The 27,871-nt window shown below is 33.4% G+C and overlaps 1 protein-coding gene across 4 annotated transcripts in view; it reads left to right on the plus strand.

Annotated features, from left to right (window-relative positions):
* LOC134529251 (uncharacterized) overlaps window positions 1-27,871 on the plus strand; it is a 1,084,551-nt gene that overhangs the window by 667,420 nt on the left and 389,260 nt on the right. Inside the window, exon 9 of one of the 4 annotated variants that reach the window (XM_063363151.1) lies at window positions 22,785-22,934. The exons of the other annotated variants lie outside the window; for them this stretch is intronic. Within the exon in view, the coding sequence (XP_063219221.1) occupies window positions 22,785-22,934 (150 nt within the window). The remainder of the gene's footprint in view (window positions 1-22,784; window positions 22,935-27,871) is intronic. 4 annotated transcript variants of the gene reach the window in all.

Genomic DNA, 27,871 nt, shown 5'->3' on the forward strand with positions numbered 1-27,871 from the left:
TGTTTTAAGAAGAGAATATTAAAAAACAGAACAAAAATATAGCAACTAAAAATAGTGAAATTTAATTTGTTTTAATTTGTTATTTTTACATTTTTGCTTTAAATACTCCAGCACTGAGGGGTTTGCAAAACCATCCAAGTATAGAGCAGTTAAAGTGTTAATATTTAAATTCAAATGAAGACAATGACTATTTGAAGCTCATTCAAAATCCCTTTCTTATTATCTTAATTGCATTTTGATTTTAAATATTATTTTGGTTTAAATAAATTCATGCAAAAAATATTGATGAACAAAAAGCACAATTGATTTTTAAAAAACATATATATATATATATGTTATATATATAAATAAAGTGATTTTAATAGTTCCAAACATACAATACAAAATAAGATAACTATTTAATTTTTGTTAGGGTTGACTGTAATGTTACTCAACATTTTTATTTTTACTTATATTTGTATACAAAAAATGAGGGCTTATTATTGTGGATTGTATTGAAAACGAGAAAATTCATTAAAAACCACTTAGCTGAACAATAATGTGCTCAAATTCAAAGATGCACAGTTTTTAAAGAGCACAAAGTGTTACAGGACATGAAGTGGCATGTGGCATACATGCTGAACACAGCTGTTATTACAGCGGTAATCTGTGAAGTAATTAGCAACTATGTATACACATTTCAAGAAAAAATGGTATTAAGAAATTAGGGAACACCACATAACTTAGAAAGTCACAACTTAGAACTGTCATAACTTAGAAAACCTGGAAAAATTCATGTAACTTAGAAACACACAACTTAGAAAGATCATAACTTAGAAACACACAACTTAGAAACATACGACTTAGAAACATCATAACGTAGAAAGTCATAACTTAGAACTATCACAAGTTAGAAACACACAACTTAGAACGGTCATAACTTAGAAACACACAACGCAGAACCACACAACTTAGAAACGACATAACGTAGAAAGTCACAACTTAGAACTATCATAACTTAGAAACACACAACTTAGAACTGTCATAACTTAGAAACATGTTACTTAGAAAAACGCAACGCAGAACAACACAACTTAGAAACGTCGTAAAGTAGAAAGTCATAACTTAGAACTATCACAAGTTAGAAACACACAACTTAGAACTGTCATAACGTAGAACTGTCATAACTTAGAAACACATAACTTAGAAACATGCAACGCAGAACCACACAACTTAGAAACGTCATAACGTAGAAAGTCACAACTTAGAACTATCACAAGTTAGAAACACACAACTTAGAAATGTCATAACTTAGAAACACGTAACTTAGAAACACGCAACGCAGAACCACGCAACTTAGAAACATCGTAACGTAGAAAGTCATAACTTAGAACTATCACAAGTTAGAAACACACAACTTAGAACTGTCATAACTTAGAAACACGTAACTTAGAAACACGCAACGCAGAACCACACAACTTAGAAACGTCGTAACGTAGAAAGTCATAACTTAGAACTATCACAAGATAGAAACACACAACTTAGAACGATCATAACTTAGAAACACGTAACTTAGAAACACATAACGCCGAATCACGTTACTTAGAATTTGAATGAGAAGGCGTAAATATTTTGAAAGGACTGTAGTGAGGAATTTTTTTTTGCAATCCCTGCATTCAGAGCTGCACTCTAGTGGCTAAATAGTTACTTTCGCGTTCAGTTTGGTTCTCTCTGTGTAGATGGCGCTGTTAGTTCCACACATAGCTATTGGTTTGCTCGCCACATCTGAACGACACGTTTATTTTATTCCTTTTTTCAATGATTAAGATTTAATTTGTATTAGTAATACAGTTGTTTTTTGTTTGTGTAGTTATAATAAATTAAGTTGATTACATAATGAGTGTTGGGCTAAATTCCCGTGTTTAAAAAACTACAAGTAAAACCAAGAAGAAGAAAAATTGAATTAATTTTCCCCGTTTCTATGATGTCGCTGTTGACGGAAATTTAAAAATAATAAAATATACATAGGTATATGAATAAATTTAACATGTATTATCACATTCACTTTCGTTGTAGCGTCATTAGGTATTCTTCTCTCAAAGGTTACAATAGTGCAATTTATTTAATATAAAATTTTTACATTTTTTTAATGGTAGCGTTAAACATAATCTTGAGAATATAAATACAGAATGTATATAAAGTAATCGTTAAAACTTTAATGTGAGAAATCACGTAATGTAGAGAAAGCAGAAACATTAATGTTCAGAAGCAGGGTAGTTATTAAATTTTTTAAAAACATTTTTAGATAAAAAGCGTTGCAAATTTTATATACGTATGAGGAAAATAAAATTTTAATTTTTTATTTCATAAATTTTATATCAAGGTACTACTGTCCTGTTAATTTCCGGGGCAATACTACACAATCAATGTTTACTGGGGATGCAGAAAACGTTTGGCCAGACACTGGTTCCAACATGACGGCTAGGTCATTGGAGAGGTGGTAAAAAATCAAGATTCGTGAAATGATTTCGAACCCGAGCTTTCGCGTTTGCGCGTTTGCGCTACCTCATTGTATTATACGTAGTGCATTTCCGAGTAACTCTCATTACTTGATGTGAGATAATGAAGTATTTTTACGGGAATTAGGTTTTAAATTTCAAAGTATATATTTTTTTACAATTTTTTCTTTGTTACTTTGATTAATTTATTGTTTCCGTAACCTATTTTCATAGTTTTAAAATAAAATTCGATAACTATTTTCGTTTAATATACCAATTCATATCTTTGAATGAGTCACCCGTAGTTATTTCTAACTATTTTTGACTAATATTATAAAACTTTTGCAGGGGTATTACCCGTTTATATATTTATCATTACTTTGAATTAGTAATAGTTTAGGAAAAATTGCTGTTTCTTTTCTTCGGCTCGTAGAAGTTTCAATCGAGTTCATATTTCAGCGTGACTCATGTAGCTGAAAATGCGGGTCGATCTGCTCGGTGTGACCTGCGTTATGTCCTACGTCTAAATCAGAAATTTTACTATCTCTCGCGGACTTTCTCTTCCATCACTAGAGACATGCAAAATTCGCGGATTATTTTCGTGATATGCTACAATTCAAATAATTATACCTTAGCGCTGCTTCTGAAATTGGTTCACTGTTAATCTGGAGTAATGAGGGCCAATAAGAGACCCTCGCTCAAAGAAGTGTCAAATCACAGACACTCGGTCGAGACGACTCACAAGTCAGCAGCCAATGAACAGGTGGCATTTGCCCGAGTGTGTAGAGTGTAGTAGAGTCTATCCTGGAGGTCATTAAATCCGCGAATTTTGCAGGTCTCTATCCATCACGTAAGATTGCAGCGTATTATGTCTAAAGACTTTTAAGTTTCCAATTCTTTAGTAAATGTGTTGTAATGTTCATACAACGGCAGTTCCCCCCCCCCCCCTTTTTTTTATAGTAAAGTGTTAGCAATATACGGTTTTTGATCAATTAATGATTACATTATTTTTGATTTCGTATTTCGCACAGTAAACTTAAAAATTTAATACTATGTATTTTAATAGTTCTATTAAAAAAAATCCCCTTTTCTTATTTACTTTACTCTAAAAGTAAGAACTGTGTAAGGTGATTTGGACGAAAATTTTAAGCTCTAGCCAAGTGCGAGTAGGTGAGTGGAGAGGCATTATTCACAAATGAGTTAACTAATTGTTTTCTTGAGAAAAATGCTGTGACACGATTACTTAATTGAATGTCTGTGGTTGGTTATGTTATGTGTAGACCTATATTATATAAGTCTGTGGCTTTTTTCCTCATAGTGCTACACACCATTAACTAGTAATTTGAAAATATTCACTTGTGTTGTTTTGTCATATTTTGACTTATTTTTTTGAAACTGAAATTAACAGTAGGTCCTTTCCCTTGAAACACACAAAACTCCTTTTGATATATATTTAAAGAATTCTCAACAAAAAAGTATTTATAATGAATAAGAAGTTCACGCCAGTATGCATTCAAAATAAACTTTTTTTCTAACATTCCGTATGAGAAGTGTATAAATGTATGTCCGGGAACTGAAGTCGGTGCGTGGTGTGTTTGGGGTCCGCCATCTTGGATTGTGACATCACGGCGGTCATCTTGAATGATTTTGACTATGATCTCGCCGCCATGTTGGAATCCACCATTTTGTTTCCGAAACTTTCCACCATCTTAAAATCGAATGCCCCAATCTCGAACGTTGCACTTTTAGTTACGGCCGCAGTCTGGTTTTTCCATCATCTTGTTTTTATCTGCCGGAAGTTGCCATCTTGCTTTTCTTTCTTCTATTGGAGGTCGCCATCTTGGATTATGTAATGTCTACCATTTTTGTTTCTGCTATTTTTTCCTAGTGTGTGTCAGCTACTCTCTGTCTCATGTACATAAGTTCGAGGTTCCATTACCTACTAATGAGGTTATGACCCTTATCGACATATTAAATTGAATTTTTTATACTATATACATAGGCAGTTAGGTGATTCGAACCATGGCAGTTCGTAACTCTGGATTAGAAACAAACGCCTTTTACCACATGACCATCGAGACATTTAACAGACTGAGAATTATATAAGGTATATATAAAAAATGTCGCATATTCGGACTTGTAATATTTTTCAATATGATGAAATAAAAATAGCAGAATTTGTTAGAGGAAACTCCGCCATACTTGTTTTCAATTCACAATAATAGGAGCGCGAGTGTCACGTAGTACACCAACCATATGCTATAGGGTGCTGCCACCATCTTTGTTTTCAGTTCTTGCTACCAGGCACGTTAGTGTCCAGCCGTATGCTATAGAGCGATACCGCTATGTTGGCAAGAGTGCAGGAGCCGTCATATTGTAATTCTGTAATTATTAACCCATAAGTATATCCGGAAATGATTAAAAAAATTATAAAAAAAAAATCGCCCATTAATGTAATGATTGACCCGATTGATTTAAGTCTTTGGTTCAATCCTTGACCAATACAAATAAAGTTTTATGTTTAAAATTTAATTTAATTTAATTCATTTAAAAAACAAAAAAATATATATATTTACTTTCCTGATCTATCAGCTTACAGTGAGACGCAGATGTAGGTTTGGTCGCCATATTGAAGTTCTGAACTTATTAAATAAATAATCAAGAAAAAATCAACAAATTATTAGAAAATTAGCCAAATAATATAGCGATTGAATCCATCGATTTAAGTCCTCAGTTTTATCCTTGGTAGGTGCAAAAAAGGGGATTTTAGACTAAAAAAAATTATTTTTTATTTCTCTCTTTACACGTCTCTCTAGACAGGCCGTATGAAAAGCGTCTCCACACCAAGAGGTTTGGAAACCCCTTCAGCTTACTCATGTACTTACCATTTCAGGTATAGACAAAGTATCCCGAACCAAAAGATCTAATTCATCGATTCTCAGCATACTGTTCGAACAGATCATTTACAATGTCAGCCTTGTAGGCCAAGCGTATCTGAACCACGATGTAATCGTTTTCGATACTTGTTATGTTTTTACTGCTGATAAAAACACTACACCCGTTAAAGTCTCCTCTAGTATGTAAACGACGATGGTAGACCTTCCACAATGATCTCTACTGACGATAGACAGCATTACTGTTGTTGTAGGTGATATGTCAGACTGAACTAAAGAACCTCCAATTGCTGATGGTACATATGTCATCAAGGTATTCGTCGTTGTTGCGACTGCTACTGTCCAGTCCGAGTAAAGATTAAAATCAACAACTCCAAATTGCTCTAGCTTCCACAGCTCCAACTGGCTACAATGGCTACAATGGCTACAGCAACTCCAACTGGCTACAACGGCTACAATGGCTCCAACTCTATACAACATCTACAACTGAATTTGGCTCCAATTGGTTTCAATCATATTTAGCCCGAAATTGTCTCGATTGCTGAGAAGGCTTTTTTCACTTATTATTTTGTTTGGTGACGATTTTTGCATATTTTAGTTAGAAATTGTAGTGTGAGAAAACAATCTTAGGCGATAAATTAAAATACAAGAAATAAAACATTTTTCGAAAATGCAAAATATATTTATTTTTTCAATAAAACACACTTGCAGGTAAAACAAGGCATTATTTTACTATCCCGTACATCTTAGTTCATGAAGTATAGTACATTTTTCTTTAGTGATTAATATATTTTTAACATTTTGGGAAGCAACCTATCGACCAATATTTTAGGATCTTCTCATTTTGTGTAATCAATCTCTTCTGCTGCTGCCTCCATCTTCTTTTCGCTTTGACTGCCAATTATCTGAGAAACTCTATAGTCTTCTGTTTTAAAACCAGCCTCATAGTTATTATAATCATAATCGTCCCATTGAACACCACGGAAATGATCAGAATTGTTAATTTTAACATGTCGCTTCCATCGTTTAGGTCTCAGTGTTCATCAAAATTGTCGGTCGATCTTGTAAGATTCAGGTTCTTTAGCTTGGTCTTCGATCTTGAAAGGTTCAAGTGCGTCATCACGTTATTCGAACTTGTCAGCTTCAAATGCTTTTATATTGTTTTCAGTTCTGCAAAGATGAATTGAATTTGCTATTGATATTTTTTTTCCATTTCCATTAAAAATGCTACTTTCTTCGTTAGCATTTAATTTCAAATCATTAACGAAATCTGGGATAGTGTTGTCTTTATATCACTTTCTGGATTTTGAAGCACCATTCTTTTTATCATCAGTTAGCTTGGTTGTACAGATATTGTGATGTTTATTCAAGATATTTCGTCAATTAAATGATGCTCAGTGCAACTAAATATTTTTTGGTAATGACCCAAAATACACTCACTTCTCTCATGACGTTTAACATTTATTGCAAGGTAAATTTCTTGCTGCAATAACTACACTTGTGTCCGTTCGATAATGGCTTCAGACATCACTACGGAATCCATACTAGCTTCTGTGAATGTGGTCAGAAGCATACTGAGTGTTCCAAACTAAAACAGACATTCAAGTAGGAATTTCAGTAAACCATCAGCTAGAGTTAATTTTAGATTTGTTGAAAAATTCATCTCCAAGTAGATCTGCTTTTCACCAACAGATGTCTCCTCATGTAATTGCTCACAGTGTTCGTGCTTTAAACAATATATCTGAATCCATCTAGTAGCTACAATTTACCTTGTATAATAATGCAAGTATAAAACATTAGTTATTTGTTATGTTGTAAAAGCGGTCACTGTTTTAGGCGAGATGCGGGATGCTCACTCACGATCGGAATAGAAGGAGAGCTTTGCTAGACCTCAAGCAGAAGGAGAATAGTCTTGCATGCTATGGTTCTCAGCAGTTTTAATACATAGAAATCGACTCAGTGATAAATCTAATTTATGTGTGAGTTTCACCTGATTTAATTTGTACTTGTAATTTGGTAACAGGAATTCACTAACTAAACGTATGACTGAATACAATTGCATGTCTCATATCGAAAGTAATTTGGTAACAGGAATTCACTAAATAAACGCAAAACTGAATACAATTGCATGTCTCATATCGAAAAAATGCTTGAAATGATTACCTACTTTCTAATGATTAACCAGAAGCACACAAAGAAATTCAACAAAAGTTGTGACAGGAATAACCAGGAGCACAGGGAGAACACCAACAAAATGTCAGGAATAACAAGCGGCCGAGGTCAAAGTCAAGGTCATGCAAAATGGCTGCCGTGAAGTCACAATCTAAGATGATGGACCTCAAACCACACACAATGTACTGGCACCAGATGCCGGACATGCATTTATATATTACTCGTATGCCACATCGAAATGTTTTAGGGGAAAATTACAGAGTAGAGGCTCCTGGAAAACCAGTAAAATAGTAACTACAGTTAAAGGTTAGTTAGGTTACCTTTATTAATTACGTATAAAGTTTTAATTACGTACCAAATAAATATTACTACTTCTGATTTCACGCAACGAATCTTCTACTTGACGGTTTTGTATTAGCCTTATTTACAAGAAGCTGCTATTTTATAAAATTACCATATTAGGAACCTATCCAAAAAAATTTGTCTTACAATATCGATTTTGTACTCCTTATATACAAATTCTAACAAAATGAATAGTGCCCACAGCGTCATCTAAGAATTATTAGTTCTTGAGTTTGGCTAGGTTAATTTTAGTTCTCAGTATATGTTATTTAATACTAAGTGGGTTGAGTGTTGGAAAAACAAGTATGTTTTAACTGTGCGTAGCCTTGCATTTGTGAATAACAGATTGTTTTGCAAACAGCCTTTCTGTTTTATTTGTACAAAACATTTCTTTTAAGATATTTTCGTATGTAAGCTTTCACTTGATTCGTAGTGAGGATGATTTTGACTTTACACCAAAATCTATAGAATTGGTTGTAGGGAAAGTGGAAAATAAGTACATTTCATCGTAAACAATTTTAGTAATTTGGCTGCTCTTGTATTATGTACTAGCCAGGCCCCGATTTCAGGAGCCAGCGCTCTGGGAAAATAATTTTTAGCCGCCCCCCTTTCTTTACAGTTCACCGCAAAAATAATAAAACTTTTCAAAGTCAAGCTTATTTATAATAAGTTTTAAAATAACATATTATGCAACTAAATACTAAGGTTTTTCAAAGACAAAGTCTGTGTGTATTTTTTTTTTATTTAATAAATGCGTGTAGCATTTTTATACGGCTGTTATAGGTACCGTAATAAAATATGAGCTACAGTATACTGTTAAACAAATTTTAAATCTTTTTCTAATTTTTTTTTGTTTAATAATTTATATTTTTAGGCATTATTTCTCTTCCCTCAAACCTTTTTGTCCAATTTTTTTCGTACCTCGAATTCTTTCGCCGCTTAAAAACTGGAAATCTGGGCGAATGCCCGGTTGACCCATATGTAAATTGGGGCCTAGTACTACTTAGTACATTTTGTGGATCTACAGTGACGAACTTAATAGGATATGAAGCGTTATACGAAGTTAGGTCATGAGATGTAAACATATCAATGCCTGATTATTAACTATTAATGTATAGCTACTTGGTTTATAAACACTTATCTTTTTTTCCTATTATCATCGAGTTCTAAGGTAAAGCTGCCATGAAGTGAACGATTTTGATAAAAATTGGAATTTCTTTTTTATTTCAGTATCATAGAATAATATCTTTGAAAATATGATTTTTTTTTACATCCGGTCATTCATATATGCTAATCCTGTATGTAACCTGTGAGTTGTTGTTTTTACACTGTTTTGTGTTGCAAGTTCTCGTAAAGCAAATGCAGTTGTGAATCATGGTAGTTGAAAGTGTAGACGTCCAATAACGCTGGATTTCAGTAATTAATAAACAGCGTATGCGGTTGTTTTCAACGAGTTTATTTGAGAACTTTTAATATGTAGTTCGCTTATATAAGACATTATTTTCAATTTGCCTCCAGAATCATTACTTTGTTTTTTAATTATATTTCATTATATAATTATGTTTATATACATATGTGTGTGCGTTTAGGCGTGTGTATGTAAATCATGACCGTGGTTATTATATCGTACCTCAAAAAATTTTCAGTTAATTAATTTTTTCATAACCGTGAAATTCAATCACTTAATTACCTTTTGTTAAGTTTTCACACACTGTGGAAGCAGCGAACGCATATTGAAACCTAAATTTCTTGAAGTTCCATTACACATTGTGGAGCGGGCTTGAGCGGTAGATACGTGGCACTTTTCACGTGGAAGAAGTGTGGAATACATGACAATTTAACAATTGGATGTAACTGTAGTAAATTATGTTTAAGAAGTGACCACGGGCGTCTGAAATTAAATAAACTCAACAAGTATAATTTGGCTACATCTTAAGGTGTTCACTAGTTGGCTACACGGCTAATGTTATAAACTTCGCAAGAAAAGCAAACGCACAGGACGCTACATGCAACAAGTGCAATAAAACTGCGGCAATTTATAGGTAAAATACGCCAGACGCTAGACATCGCCGACCCTGCAACTTGAAACAATACAAATGTCGAAACAATTTACATTTGGCTTATTTCTAAAAGTAATGTTAATTTTTAGGTCAAAGTAAGCAATTATTTATAATTTCATTAAAAATTTGTATGTGCTTTCACTGTTTGGTATTTTCATAAGTGAAAACGTTTAACGTGTAATAAAAATAAAGTCGTTGGCTTCCATACAAATAACTTCAATGTTTTCGGAACACGTTACATTAAATATGGAGGACAGAATAATTGCAAGATGTCTTGCGTGATTTTTAAAGGTTATTTGAAAACATTTTTATTTACCTTTTCTTGAGTTTCTTGTCTGAAACTGATAAGACTCGGTCTCATTGGGGGCCATCCCTAAATAACGCCATGCGTTAAGGGGAGGGGAGGTGGTCGACGAAGTGAGACATTGTGTGACAAGGAGTAGGAGGCGTCATAAGCTTCGTGATGTCACATGTCCAAATATAAAATATTTAAATGCGAAACTTTAAATGTAAGCGAAAAACTTAGAAATATTACCAACATATCAATACGCCTATACGATTTTAGGTAATCAACTCATGAATGCGAAATTCAAAGATGTATTCGAGATTTGAAATTAGAGCGAATTATAGTATCAGCCTTGCAATATTTTAAAGATTTTGACTTGTATGCTATTTACATTGCCACAAATGCTCCGGGAAGAAGTGCATTCAACAGAGTTGAACGACAAATGGCCTTGTGTTACTGTTATTAACAACCAAAATGAGAACGAAATGCCTGCTATGCCAGTGATAAGTAATAGAGAGAAGTGGGTTCAGAGTCCATGGACACAAGATGATTGAGTTTTGTATCTTTCTTTGATACAATTATTAGTTTATCATTATTTAAGTAGTTTCTTGTTTTTTTTTGTCAATTTTAAGAAATGTTTGATTTAATGTTATTTTGTTTAAAACATATTATTAATGAAAGTAAAAATAATTTTAAAACTGCTGTTTTAATTAAATTAGTTCAATGTATAAAGTTGGAAAATTTGTGACGTCACACCATCTGTGACAAGGCCCCTGAGGGGGGGGGGGGGGGGGGGCAAAAATCATGATTCATGTGACATAATTTATGGATGGCCCCTTGTAAGTGTACACGTGCGTCTCTCAAAGCTCGTTGTTGTATTATCTGAACGGGTGAAAAATTTTTGTGTGTTAGAATACGATTGTAAAAAGTGAAAAACTGCAGATTTTTATAACATTATTTAATGCGAAGGTTTAATTTTGGAAGTAACTTGGAACACTTAAAATAACAAAAATTTATTTCCCCATAGAACTCAAGGAGACTGTATTGCGTTTTTTTAATATTTTGTGTTTGTGAATACTCGAATTATATTTCATACAAACCAGCACGAAAATCTGTGTAAGTTTCATTATGTACTTTGTCTTGAGAATCCGTTTGCCCGTAAATTGTTCCCCCACCACTTGGTAACTTCTCTCCGCTTCCCCAGTGACGCACGGGTTTTCTGCCACACCCCACCCCAGCACATTTCAGGTACTCTTCTCCAAAGACCCCACGACCTTGAGTCCGGGATCTCAGGCGCCCCGCTGAGGCATCACAATGACAAGCCATACAAAACATTTCCGTCGACAACAAGCAGTCGCTGTGCTCTTATACACAAGCATAAATATTCGTTCAACCTATTCATAAACAAAACTAATTTTTTTTTTTTTTTGGTATCTGATTTCGGAAGGCACATATCTAATTTCACTGAAATAAATGTCAATGACTCAACAAATATAGGTAAACGACTATGAAAAATAAACACAGGCCTGTTCCATTCAATCACCACTTTTATTAATTCATCTTACTAATATTATAAATGCGAATTTGATTTTGATTGTTTGTTTGTTACGCTTTCACGCCTTAACTACTCAACCGACCATCATTAAATTTTGCATACACATTGTCAGGTGTACAGAAAAGGACCTAGGATATATTTCATCAAAGAATAAATTATACTTTAATTAACTAAAAGAAAACTTTAACAGCAAATCTAACTAATATATCGCTGGGTGTAGTTATTTTTCGTTACTATAAGCAATCCGTTAGCACGGAGAAAATTTTCCATAACAAAAATTGTATGTATATTTTTATACTGGCGAAAAATCTTATCAAATTTAAAAATCTAAAACAAATTGGTGAAAGGGTTTACGGAATTCAAAAAATGAATAACCTAGAACCACCTGATGCGATCCCGCTTCGAATGGTGATGGTCCCATACCGGTACGTTTAGTTGTGTTTACGTAATTGCACCTCAAAGCAGAAGAAATTTCATCATTTATATATATACTAGCTGCCCGACCCGGCTTCTCACGGCTGTACTACAGGGAAAAGAAGACCAAAGATCCCATTTACAGTAATAATAAATGTAATACCATGGCAATTAATTTATTACAATGTTTTTAATGTAGCGGAGAGAAAACGAATAGCACCGATGGTTTCCCGACTCTCGAGCACGCAACGTACAACTGGTGTACCCGTACTTCGCTTCGGCAGTCTGCAGGCAGTACACTATTGCGCCGCTCATTTTATATGCCCCTCCTTGTAGGTACGCCACTGCAGCGCCTCGAATGGAAAAAGAAATCAAAGCGATGCCGTTGCTATTGAGACGAAGTAACCACTGTTGCATGGGCTTAAACACCCTTGGGAGATGATTTTCGGAAAAAGTCATCCTGCGTAGCATAAGGAACATTACTGTCAAGTTTAAAGTCTGTAGGATATATACTTGGAAAAAAAAGAGCAATTATTTATATTTAAATTCCCCGCAAAATTTCAACGGTGATGAGGACTGCACTAACAATGAAATAGTTGTTGCCATAGAAACGAATGAATCATCAACAATGCTACAGCCGTTGCCATGGTGATTTTCTACCAATTCATCACAACATACACCTCTAAACCTCTCAAATTGTCTGTGTTTCTCTACTATATTATGCATGTTTTATACATATAAACCTTACTCTTGAATCAATCTCTCTATTAAGAAAAACCGCATCAAAATCCGTTGCGTAGTTTTAAAGATCTAAGCATACATAATGACAGTCAGAAGCGGGAAGCGACTTTGTTTTATACTATGTAAGATATAATTGTAAGATTGATATATATATATATATACATATAATATGTAAGCTATTACAAGCGGAGTTGATAAGGGATGTTAATTATCTGTAGGTAAAATTTAATGTGGAGTGGGATCTTAAATTCGCGACAAGGCAGAATCTATGACTCTATTAACACAAACACCGCTATTTCTTTTCTTCTCCAACACTTAACACTGATTTATATTGTGTAGTTTTTTTTTCTTCTTTTGTAAATATTTAACCTCTACCCGTATTGAACAACCTGAATTAAATGAGTTAATTATGTTATTAATTATTTGAACTTAATAGTTTTACTTCCTGTGTCGACCGACAACCTGAATTGAATAACAAAATCTACTTAAACGCGAGCGAAGCCATTGGATAAAGCTAAGAAGTAATAAATGTGATGGATATTATTTTTATTATATTTTAAGAAATTAATGTATTATGCATCATTTATTCATTTCTTGTTCTACAAACTGCTGAAAATGTTTTATATATACACACATGTACATACAAACACAAACACTCACACATATTAGGTACGTGGATATGTATGTATGTATGTATGTGTATATATATATATATATATATATATATATATATATATTCTTTCCTTGCGCGCTTGCCGTTGTTAGGCTAATATTATAATATTCTGACGCTGCGGCTAAAACATACTTTGAATATATATTACTTTTGACACGAGTAACTAAGAAATTTACTTTATCTTAAGTGAAGTATAACATACTGACTACTTGTAAAACATTTATTTTATAAAATTGGTTGTATAATTCTTTATTTTTTTAATTTTTAGACCAGATTTTTCTAATGAAAAAGGTGTGGGACTAAGTAAGTTGAATGGTTCGATCAGATTTAGCATGTTTTCTTTAAAGAAGCAGTACAAATAACTGATATCAAAATGAATGTAAAATTCGAACAATTTTATATATTAAGTTTTTAAATTCAACTTTATTTAATTATTGCTGTAAAAATGTTGTTATAATAACAGATGGGCTGGGTTAACATTCAAAAGTGATGTTAACTAGTGATAATTATAATATACCATATTTCAAAAGCACATGTGCGCCACGTTCCAGTGTAACAATGCAGTAATAAAATAGTAAGTGAATCAATTAATTATTCCTGTCTTTTTAAAACATTAAATAGTCATAATAGATTCTACACAAAATATCACCAAGAAAGTATTTAAATACATATTATTTTACTCCGAACTTAAATCGAAACTGAAATGTTAACACCACACATAATTGTACAAAAACAAACATATTAAAAATGTAAATATACTTAAATATTTGTTTTAAAGCAAATTTAATTAAAACGCAAAGGTTTGAACCGAGTAGGAATTTAAATAATTAAAACTTATTGGCAGTTTATAAAGAGCAATGTGTGCAATACACCAAGGGCCATGCACGACTGCAGTGAAGAAAGCATCGGCAATGCAATAGCTGCGGTCAGTAGGAATAACACGGAGTAGAGACTATACTAAGAATATGTCACATTAAAAGCCATGCTACAAAATAAGTATGCTGTTGATAAAAACAAAACCTTTTAAGTGTTTTGTAAGGAATTTCCGAATAGAAAAAAAGTTCATATGAAGAAAAAAAATACTAATATAATATAAAGTAAACTTAATATATGCAGAAGAGGAATGTGAGGGGAGTATGTTTTAAATAATAGTTTTACAATTTTTGAAACACGGATTTATCGCGTTGTCGAGGTGTATATAATGGCGTAAAGATCGTTTAACATGAAATAAAGGACACTTTATTAAATTCTGATAATATTTATTTGAAGAGATAATTGACCCCTTCCCTTTCCTCTCTTCCAGGAGAATCTATGTAACAAATTAATGTCTCCGAGAAACGCGAAAGACAGACCGAAAAACACTAATTTATTATTGTAATAGACAGAATTGATAAAAAAAATGCATTGAAATATACGCATTGCTCTTAAAAGTAGAGAAACTTTAATATATATTTAATGTAAAGAAAGATGGTTTGATTAGTTAGCAAAACGTAGTTAGGTGCACACTGATGGCTAGCGTCTCCCTTCTGAGCTCCGTGTGCGTGGCTGACAGCAAATAAAGACGAGACTACAATCGCATTACTAAATAAGGTAGGCCTACATGTAAATGAAAGTCTGTAACGCTATAGGCGTGTAAGCTTGACAGGAGCAAGGCACTGAGACTAGTGATTGCAATACACCTAAGTGGAATCCCGCAATCCCGCGGGATCCAGCATCATCTGAAGGCCTGGGGGATCCCGCACTGGCTTGTGGATCCACATCGTGAATTTGTTGACAAATCGCGCAAAATTCAGTCAAATTTGCCGCTCTTTGAATCGCTTAGCGCGACGTTGCCGCTCCGTCGCTCTGCATCTCGCATGCACTCAGACATAGCCGCGCCGCCGCGCCGCCGTCTCACTCGCCAGTTGGCATGTGACTCGCGCAAAAAACATGGGTGATTTCGCGAACAATTCGTCGTCGTGTTAGTAAAGTATAGTTTTGTTTACGTTCATTTAAATAATTTCTGCCTTACCTTGATTCAAGATGATCCCATTGAATTGTGGTAACTTTTTAGAGCAATTTTATTAGCTATTCACGTAAGGTGTATTACATTAATTCATGTACAAAACCTAATCTATTATTTTTAATTGCGGGTACTAGTAAAGTATGGCTCTTTCAAAACCACATCTAAAGAATTTTGGTGACAGTAATGTTAAAGGTTAATGGCATTAATTAAATACGTCTGAAGGCCTAACGTGTTCTCAATTTTTGAAAATCAGTCAACGTTATATCACTGGCTTAAGAACCCACTTAAAAACAAAGCAATGCTTAGAAATAGTTAAGTTACGTCCATTAATAAATACAGATGCCAAAGCAAGATTTTGAAGAAGAAATATTCAATAAGAAAAGTAAAACTATCAGACGGATATTTGATAATAGAAAATTCGATGTGGCTTCTTACTTTAATATTAAAACATAAACACAATTTGTTCATACAAATGTTTTCTGAACAAAACATTACCGCAAACCGTTATTTTCAAAGCATTGTTTTCGCCAAACGAAAACAAGCACAGAGTGGCTCACAACATTTAAAGTAATTTTCCCGCAAAGTAAATCAAATCGGAGACTTCGAACGAGAAAGTTAAAATCACGTCTAGCGAAAGAGGAATTAATATCTTACATAAGTAAGGTTAAATTCAATACAATAAAAGAATAACTATGCCTACTGTATTTGTAAACATTAAGTGGCGCTCACCCGTCATGACGAATAAAACTAGTGTGAAATGGACGGCGTGTGCATTTTACGCCTTTAAATCTAATAAAATGCACGCACTTTTGTATGTTGTAAGTGAATCCAATTATATGTACAAATAAGGCGTTTATAAATTATACATTTGTAATAGCAAAAAAATTGCGTCTTCTTGGTTAGAACTTTTGCAATTTTTTTTAATGATGTTACATTACATGACACTTGTGTTGCCTTCTTTAAACAACAACTAAATCTGATTTTTTTTGTTAAATGTTTATTTCTGTATTCACTTAAATATAGGACAAGAAAACAATGATGTTAATTTTTTTTTGCTACCTTAAAATATTTAAAATGACTCTTTATGTATATAACATACGTTGCCAAACATTTCTAAAAATAATTATTTGCATTAAAAGTTATGAAAGAATTTCATCATATGAGAATAATTGTCATTAATTTTTTTAATTGTATGAAGATTTACCAGCATTCAGTATATTTTTATGGCATGTTCAGTGAGATTGAAAAGTTAAAAAATAGAAAGATTATTTGAACCTAAAGACTTCCTGCTTGCTGCGGAGGATATCAGTCACCTAATGGACTTGAAGTGTAAAGACAGCAGTGGATTTTTTCTTGTCTTCCCGAGGTTTAAATACCGTAATGGAATTAATTGACACTAATAATTTTTTTTCATGAGACTGGTTTCAAATACGTCTTTATATAAGTTATATTTATAAATAGTTGTCTGAAGAATGTAATGTAATGTAATTGTAATTTATTTCAAATTTTCTTTTTATTTATCTTTCAGTTTCTAGGTAAAATTGGAATCTGGGATTCAAATTTCACTCGAAGCATCAAATTCTACCTGAGTTATGGAACTTTATTAGATCTGTTATTTTTCTGTCAAAGTAATACGTCAAAGTCGGCTAGAATCCAACTTTAACAACAATAACAACTCTAAATTATGTTTTTGACTCGCCAGACCTTACTACTTGCCAGAATACAGAAATTTGTTAGTCGATGAAAATGTTATGTAATTTTGTTCTCTTTTAATGTTAAAATATTCAAGTTAACCAACATGAAAATATCTGTTAAAATGCTACTTTCCTTATTCATTTAATTTAAAGGAATTTTGTAACTGGTAAAAATAACGACAAAATGTATGTGACTGCAGAAGTTACACTAATTATTTTGGCAACCAAAGTCAAGTACACTTAAAAAATACGGCAGTATGAATCAGTCCACCGAGAAATATCTTCAGGCAATATACGATATATATAAATTTAAAACAAAGTTTTTAATTTTTTGATGAGTCTAAAGAAATCGTTTTAAAATAAAATTCTGAAGTAGGGGCCTACTAAGCGTTAACACAAATAAATTATGGATAGTAAAATTAAGCTCAGGAACAGTATAATTAATGTAAGGTTATAAAATTAGTTCTTAAAATAACGAATCTCTTAAACAATTAACGTTATTGAGTTAAAATAAGATAGGATGGCTGGTCGCTACAGCAGTATCAAATATAATTTCGAAACAAAACTCATAAACTTTGTACGTGTTTTTAGCATTGTTTTCTTGATACGACAATCCGTTTTAAGTGTATAAAACTATGTCGCTAAGATTTTTTTTACATTTTCATTGGCCTACAACACAAACTCTAGATGATTTACTTACAAATAACAAACGGTTGAAGTAATATCTTGTAACGTGTAATGAAACCATTGAACTATCAAGTATACATTTTAAATTTGCATGATTATAAAGCCCTGCAGTAAAAAATAAAATTTACATACCTAAACAAAAAAACATATGAAATATGTTGATTTCAAACTTTTGTCACAAGATTTACCGGCAAGTCTGCTAAGTATGTATTTATTAGACCAATTTTTAATCTAAAATAATACTATTTAACTGTGAATTGCACATAACGAAAACTTAAAAAAATGTTTCACTGTGAATTTATTGGCTACCTTTCTGTGTTGTATGGGATGATTATGCATTTTCTATAAGACTTCGACTAGCCGTAGTCATTAATGCATTTTTTTACACGTAATACTTCAGCGAACAAACATTATTATTGAACATTGGACTGTGAATTAATTTTTCCATTTCACAAATGACCAATAAAGCTGAGGTTTATCAATTAAACGGAATAACATATAATTTAAAATATTTGTTTTAATTACTCAGATTAAAAACACGAAGAGTTATTTGGTGTTCACTATTACAAAGAATAAACCAATCGTATTGTTTCCAGTTTTAAAACCATGCCATCAAAACTACCCATCATGTTTTAGGCATTACGAGCTAAATTAAATGGCCGTTCTTTCCATCATATTGGTAATTAAATGTTAAATTTATTTTTTAATTCAGTTGAAGTAATTTTTGTTAGATTGTGCTTCAAATAATTTAGGCTATGTTTTATATCATAGTTTAACTTTGTGTTTCAATTTGAGATAAGCTAATTTTTTACTATTCTACAATTAATAATACATGAGATTTATTTCTTACAGATGTTCTTTGATAATTGTACCTACTGTGTGGAAATGCCATAGTTAATAAAAAAAGTTTAAAAAAAGTAGTATTTAAAGTAACCAATAGAAAGCACTCGTGGTAAAGATGGTTAGGTATTCTTATCCATCTAGCGGGCAAAGTGAGAACTATTTAGGGACTAGCGGGCAAAGTGAGAACTATTTAGGGTCTGCATGAAAGACCGTATGAAAACCTTCGCCACAAACACACAACCGAATGTTAACAATTCAAGATCCACACAACTTAGAAACGTCATAACGTAGAAAGTCATAACTTAGAACTATCACAAGTTAGAAACACACAACTTAGAACGATCATAACTTAGAACGATCATAACTTAGAAACACGTAACTTAGAATCACACAACGCAGAACCACACAACTTAGAAACGTCATAACGTAGAAAGTCACAACTTAGAACTATCATAACCTAGAAACACACAACTTAGAAGTGTCATAACTTAGAAACACGTAACTTAGAAACACGCAACACAGAACCACACAACTTAGAAACATCATAACGTAGAAAGTCATAACTTAGAACTATCACAACTTAGAAACACACAACTTAGAACTATCATAACTTAGAAACACGTAACTTAGAAACACGCAACGCAGAACCACACAACTTAGAAACGTCATAACGTAGAAAGTCACAACTTAGAACTATGACAAGTTTGAAACACACAACTTAGAACTGTCATAACTTAGAAACACGTAACTTAGAAACACGCAACGCAGAACCACACAACTTAGAAACGTCATAACGTAGAAAGTCACAACTAAGAACTGTCATAACTTAGAAACACGTAACTTAGAAACACGCAACGCAGAACCACACAGCTTAGAAACGTCATAACGTAGAAAGTCATAACTTAGAACTATCACAAGTTAGAAACACACAACTTAGAACTGTCATAACTTAGAAACACGTAACTTAGAAACACGGAACGCAGAACCACACAACTTAGAAATGTCGTAACGTAGAAACTCATAACTTAGAACAGTCATAACTTAGTTAATTCTAAGTTATGTGTTTATAAGTTGTGTGTTTCTAAGTTGTGTGTTTCTAAGTTATGACAGCACCCCAAGAAATTATGTTCACGAAGTTCAAGGTGAAACCATCAAGATACCAAGGGGTAAAGTAACTTTTAACAAAATCTGCAGTGCCATCTATTTTTCCAAACTTGCCTTCATACTTGGCACAGCGCAAGCCATACAGAAGAAAACTAGAGATGAGTGTAAGTTCATTTTTGAATCAAACTCAATACTTGCTGCAGTTACGACCATCTAAATTTAAAATTTCAAAGTAACCAAAATCTCACTTAAAACCATTTACAGATGCTAATGGCATTTTTACTTTCAATGAAAAATTTTTACCACACAGTACTCAAGTGGTTTTTAAGGTAATTACTTGATTTTATGCTACAGCATAGCATAGCTGTGAATTTTGTGTGCGCATAATGATAGTTTTTTTGCATTAAGTCCTAAAAAATATTATTTTCTAGATGGCAGGGGAAATTAACTTGCCTTTTTTTTATTCCTCCACAATTTTTTGGCTCTTCAGGAACATTGGATCTGCTGTAAAACGATTATGGCAGCAAAGTGCTCTATTTGCAGGGCAGGCATCACATGATATTTTATTTTATTTAATATCTTTTAAGTAAAACATAAAAATTGAAAGAACTACATTTAAGTTTTATTATTAAAGGTATAGAATTAAGAATCGTAACATGAAATTCAGTTAATCTATGTTCACTTAAAGACTGGACTTTAATTGTCTGTTTAAAATTACCTTATTGCAGTATAATTTGCAATGTTTATTAAAACTTGGGCACCAGCACAATTCAGATGAAAAAATAAAAATAAAAAATAAAATGAAATCTAACACATTACAGATGAAATTCTTTTAAATATTTTGAGTGCATTACAATAGGAATAATAATAATTTTTAAAGTATTTGCTTTTCTATAAAACAAAACCTATGTGAGTTAATTTAATCACTGTTAAGTAAAGCTTTAAGAGAATTTTAATTTCAATCTGAAAAATTCATTTACACTGGGCTTAGAAAATCATATTTTATCACACAATGGTTTACACATACACAATCTTTAAAGAATACGCAAATGTAAAAGTCAAAACAATCTTCATTGGAATCTGTAACAGATCTAGTAGTTCGTAAAAGAAGGGATCATATTAAAAACTGTTAGTGAGATTTAAAAAATCATCTTGCGTTATTAACTACTCAATTACCACCTCAGATTTGTTATTAATTGGAATACATTAGTTTTTGCCAATAATTTAAGTTATATCAGAAGCATAAATCAATGTATTAAACTAGGTAAACAGTGTACCTTTATTTTATTTTTTATTTATTTATTTGTATTCCGTTGAGCCTTCTTTTTGGTAGAAACCATAAGGCTATGGAACATGTCATTTACATATTTTCAGTTATACATATACATACAGTTTTACATGTACACAGTTTTAAATACACATACATACTTAGTTTTACATAACGTATTACTTTGAAGTAAAACAAATAGTGATAACATTTTTTCAGAATAGTTATTGTTAGAAATATATAGCAAAATCATAATCATGTTTGAACATTCTTGTATACAGAACATTGATAACAAAAATTCTGTCAAGATAGCTCGCTTTGAGCCACAAAGTGCCAGTTCCCCAAGCACCACAAAAAACAAACATCTCAGAAAGTTGGAAATAATAGAGTTTTGCAAAGGGGTACATATCAAAGAAATAACCAGCATGAACTCACCTCAAGTGTCATTAAAAATTTTAAGTAATGCAACAATATGCAATGGAATTTTGTTTAGTCCAAAATGTAGCTTTCTTTCAAATGAAGTTTGCCTACACTGCAAATGCTTCAAAACACGACTAATAAGTAAATCTGAAGTTCCACGAAGATGCTTTCTAACTAGAAATGTGAAGCGTTCGGTACTAAAAGAAAGATCTGCCATTACAATGATAAAGCACAAGGAAAAAAAACTAACAGCTTTCTACTACTTCTTTACAAGAGGCCATAAACAATTTGACAGAAAAATAGCAAGAAGCTGTAAAACAGTGCTTTCATTCCTGTACGTTTCAGAAAAATTCTTTTAGTAAGAAATGGATACTGGAATGTATTCTTATGCGATTTAAGAGCCCTTCTTTGTTCAAGCATATTCAAGAACAAAAAATTCTTCATGTTCCCACAGTACGCACTATGAACACATACATCCGAGGTATAAAGGCAGAATGTGACATTTTAGATGACATTCTGCAGTGCATTCAATGTAAACTGAAATCCTTGCCTATAAGAAAAGACACAATTGAACATCATGGTGTACTGCTGTTTGACGAAATAAGTTTAACACAACATTTGGATTTAAATTCAGTGTCTGGTACAATCACAGGGTTAGTGAACGTAGGTTCTAATACAACAGACACACAGTTCTCTCAGTATGCTGACCATGGTTTGGTCCTATTCTTTCGGCCATTTATTGGTAACTGGGGCCAGGTTGTTGGTGTGTATCTCACCAAAAATGCAGCCCCTGGCAATGTCCTTACAAATTTGGTTCTGGATGCTATTGTGAAACTAGATGCAGCTGGTCTGTTTGTAGACTGCGTAGTGTGTGATAGAGCAACAACAAACCGTTCAATGTGAAAAAAAGTTTGGTATTGGCATAAAAGATGAGAAGAATGTTTTAATTCAATTACCCACCCATGTAGTGACACAGGCAACAGAAAGTTATATTTCATTTCTGATGGTCCACACTTGTTTAAGTGCATAAGAAACATATGGCTTAAATCACGTGTATTTAAGGTTAGTTTTCAAATATAAAAAAAATTGCTGACATTTCAATATGATTATTTGATTGTTAAAATCTGTTACGGAATTTGTTTTATTTAAGATCGGGATGGAAGAAGCATGCATGAACCACTTGGAACTTCTACTGAAGTATGACAGTAAAGCGGCAGGCCTAAGAATGGCCCCAAATTTAACATACAAACATGTGCAGCCAAATAATTTCCAGAAAATGAGTGCTACTCTCATGAAGCAGGTAAATACAAATTGCTGTACAAATTATGTAATTTCCATAATGCAGTTATTCATAATAAATGTTCCATACATCAAAATTTAAGCGATGATGGTACTTGGCATTGTTTTCTTTTGCTTCCAAGAGCATTTTTGGGAATGAAATGGGAAATATGGACTCGGCCAATTTATTCACATCCTGTGCACACAACACATTAAAAATTATTTTGTAAATTAAATATATATACTTGTTTTATTAAATAAGTACACAAAAAAATATTTTATAGACAGCTTCTATTCATAAACTACACTTAACAAAAATAAAGATTTTCCTGTATTGAAACATGAAAAAATACTTAATGATTCTTTATTTATTATGTAGACACTTCTTGGTTTCTTGGAGTATATTGACACGTGGGAATTATCCACCAAATATCAGCCAGAATTGTTTCTTTCACCAACAGCCTGTGGAATAAGAGTAACGATAACATAAATCATTGAGTTGTCACACACACTTAATTCTATTGGCTTTCGTTACCTTCTCACATCAAAGATCAACCAAAACATATTGGATGTATGTATTATTTAAAAAACATTCATTGCTGATTTTTTTAAAGCAAATAATAGCTAATTAACTAATCCTTATGTGATGTCTATAGGAAAAGTTCAATATTGCAATTGGAATTTAATTTTTTTGCCTTCTAAAATTTTCAATAACTATATTTGGGACCTCAGAAAAAATGTTGTGAAATGCAGGAAAGTAATCAGTGTTAAAAATGAAAAATAGGGACAAATTTATGGACATATCAATTGTGGTATTCCCTGCCTCTGAGCACCTGGTGACGACAGAGAGGGCAGGAGCAAGAGACACTAAATGCCAAGGAACAAATTAATTCTAGTGCAGGCTTAGTAAATACATTAATCATATTATTTCACTGATTTTTCCAGCACATTTTAATATATTTAAAAACAATCAGCTAGTAATTTTAAAACGTGATAGCTACAATTGCTTATATTACTTCTCTAAAACATGTGTTTTGACTTCAGTGAAATTCCATTGAAACATAAAAAATACAGCTTTAGTACATCATTATAAAAGTTCACAATTTTAAAACATATTACATGGATATAGAATTATATGTTTCAATTAAGTGTGGTACTTTGCAATGAGATTTCAATTTAAATAACAAATAATTAAATCGAGGCCATCACTTACAGCATAATAAATAAGTAAATTAAATATAACAAATCCAACTTAAAACCTTTACACATATGTACATGGTGTATTCTCCACTCTTATGAAGGCAGCCATGTGGATGAAAATTTGAATTGTTTTGTTTTGTCCCGTTTCCATTTTAATACCTAATAGGCAATTCTTATAGTTCTGCAACATAAACATAAAACTTGTGTGTCTTAAGTAACACATCACAAAATATTAATGCTGATAATCTGTTTTTGTCACTTTTTGCAGCACTTCTTTGGTTTGATACGGCAGTGCAATGGTGTTAATATCCATCCCAGCCCCAGAGAATTTCTATTTTCAACAAGACTGTTATCAGTATACAATTTGGCTAAAACCATCCAAACATGGAAATTGTCCAACTGACACTGAGACTTAGTTACAAGTATTGACGACACTAACGTTGAGATAAATAATGTAATTGTTGAAGAGCTGGACAAATGGCTACAATCCAGTGAGTCACGTGTCACATTCGGAGTACACAACTCATGCCCAATTGGCCATGACTACGTAGCATCACATATATATGATATTGTTTTCTACATTGCTGGCTATGTTGTACGTAAGATTAAAAGCAGATATCAGTGCTCTGGTTGCAATGATTCTCTAATTGGAAAATCTGACGATCAGTATTTTTCAAAATATGGTTTGGTAATTGATCTTCGTAAACAAGGTAATTTAATTGTTCCATCACAGCAACTGCACAGTTTCCTTTATGAAATAGAAACAAATGTGCAAAACACATTAAAACCTGACAAACTTAGTGCCGACCATTTATTACATATTATCAGAGAGGTCACAGCCAAAATAAGCATACAAAGTTTGGGCTGTGTTTATCACGAAGAAGAATTGCTAAAGTTTATTATAAAATTCTACTGCACAACACGACTTCATTTCTACCTCAGGCAAGTAAACAGGAATTCTAAGCAGCAAGTAAAGTCTTTCACAATGCGTAAGCTATCCCAAGTGTAAAACCACTACATAATTCACATTAATCATGAGCATGATGTGAATCCCAGTGTAATGTTGCATTTATGAAGCTCTATCTTAGCTTTATGTATTCATATTAACACAGTGCTGCCAAAGTATTAAGTATTTTAAGTAGTTTATGGACCTAGAGCACATGTTTATTTGAATTAGTGTGTTTTAGACATGAAGAAAATTTTTTTAATGTGACCTACAATTTTGCTAGGCACTAGTATTCAACCTAATACAGAAAATTTTTAAGGCATGAACAATAATAATGTTTGGAAGCCAAAATATTCTTAATTGTAATACCTTCTGTTAAAACAGCACAAGATTAAGCACAAAAAGAACAACCATTTACCTACCAAATTTTATACCTATTTCAAATTTCTAAACAAGCACAAATGCTGCAAGTAGATGGGTGCACCATACAAGCTCACTACACTCATAGTTTTGAAAACAAAATTTCACAGTGAAGCAATGAAAAGTTGGAAAAAAAAAATATTTTTTTCTTAAATATCTTAGTAAATCACCAATGTTTTGTGTCCGTAAATGTTAAATTCGGACTTGCTGTAACTGATAATGGAATATGGGATGTAAATTGTATTAGTGGCATGAACAAAAATTAGGTTGTTAAGCTTGGAAAGACTGTCGCATATCCCGAGAAATCAGTCGAATAATAACCAAGTGAAAGGTTGTTTATGTTACGCTTGCTATATTAATAACAAGTAAATCTGTAATTTATCTGTAATTGAAGTACAAAGCTTATCTGATCTCAACTTCACTTTAGTTATTATTCGCCTAATTTCCATTAATCCGCGGATCAACAAAGTTCACAAACTAAAAAACGTTCATCACAATAGTATAGTTACTGTGATATCAAACCGATAAAAAGACAAACAAACACATCTCTTTTCATCCAGTCATAACTTACATCAAATATTTGCTTACCTTCATAATATGCAGATTGCTCACGGCGAAACAAAAACCGCAGTATAGTTTTTATTTACGTATCCAAAAGCCATAAAGTTGTGAAATTCACACATTCTTAACGGAAGACCTGTTCAATATAATTCTTGCAAACAAAAAGCACATAACCAAATACCATACCGACTATTTTATTTGACTTCAATGCGGTTTTCTCACGTTCACCCTCAATGGAAGTGTGTTTGTGTTAACCTTTCGCTACGCCAGCGCACTTAGCGGCAGAAATTTTCCCTGTGCCAAACTCGCCCATAAGAAAACCCGCTTTCTTCCTAACCTGTTGTAGAATTAACCTTAACATGACCAAGGTCCTGACGATTGCGACGGTAAACATCTGTGCCATTGAAGCGTCGTTCAAATATCATGCACTTTTTAGCATTGTACGCGCCCAAGCCATAGATGTACTATTCCTCCAAGAGTGTGCCGTGGCCCAGTTGCCATATTTCGATCAATTCAATGAATACCCTAATATTTGAACTAATGGAAGAGGCACTATAATTGTCACGAATAAGCATTTAGAACTTACAAACATCGATCACTGCGGCAACATGCAAGGACCTATGATGTAGTACCGGTGGCGGTTACTGATCATGACAAGGTGGTCTGCACAGTGGCGACCCCGGAAGTCTCACCAACCCCGGGAAGGACTTATTGGAGACTTCAGACACGTTTGTGGGGGCAACTGGAAGTGGATGAGGATTTCCGACAGCATTGGACGCAGTGGTTACGACGCAAGCAGCGCTAACCGGTCATGGTAGAGTGGTGGGAAGGCTGTGTTAAGCCCGGTATTACCAGACTTTATAAACATCATAGCGCAAGATGCCGGAGGGAACAGGACTCAATCCTCTACTTGTACGAAAGTGCGCTGCGTGAATTGAGTGCCCAATCAGTTGCGCGAGAGGAAGATGCGAATGAAGAGACAAATTAGCTCGATAACGAAGGAAGATGGAATGGAAATAATGAATCCGAATGAAATACTGAAGGAGTTTACCAGTGAATACAAGGAGCTGTATGCGGAACATGCCATCGACTATGATGCAGGGACAGCGTTTCTGGACTCATATGACAGCAGACTTGGGGACGAAGCACAAGATGCACTGGGGGCAGAAATAATGGAGGACTAAATCACGCAAATAATTCTACGGGCTCCAAAAGCGAAGTCTCCTGGCATAGATGGCATTCCATACGAATTTTACCAACATTTTTGGACCACAATCAGAGGAGACTTCTGTGAAATGGTTCGAACTGTTATACAATGGGGATGCCTTGGACGCACACAAGCGGAAAGCATTATTGTTCTTATTTCCAAGAGAACATGCTCACGAGAGATATCTCACTACAGGCCAGTCACCCTTCTATGCGCGGACTACAAACTCATTGCGCGAGTATATGCTCATCGCATTAAGGATGTGCTCTCACAAGTCATTGGTCCGGATCAACACTGTGCTGTGCCAGGTACGTCCATTACGCATGCCACCACTGTCCTTCGGGATATACAGATAATGACACACAAAACTCGCATGGTGCTGTCGCCCTTCTGAACATAGACCTCGAAAAAGCCTTTGATAGGGTGAATTGGGCGTTCCTGGACAGGGTGCTTGAGCACCTGAATTTCCCGCACACGGTAAGGACAACATTATGGGTTTTCTGTGGCGTCTTATCTTCAAAGTTATCCATCAATGGATGATTTGGTGACGCCTTCCCGATCCTCTCATAGGTTCGACAAGGGTGCCCACTCTCCATGGCGCTTTTGTGATATACATTGAGCCCTT

Source organism: Bacillus rossius, chromosome 2, assembly GCF_032445375.1.
Source record: "Bacillus rossius redtenbacheri isolate Brsri chromosome 2, Brsri_v3, whole genome shotgun sequence".
Taxonomy (NCBI): Eukaryota; Metazoa; Arthropoda; class Insecta; order Phasmatodea; family Bacillidae; genus Bacillus; species Bacillus rossius.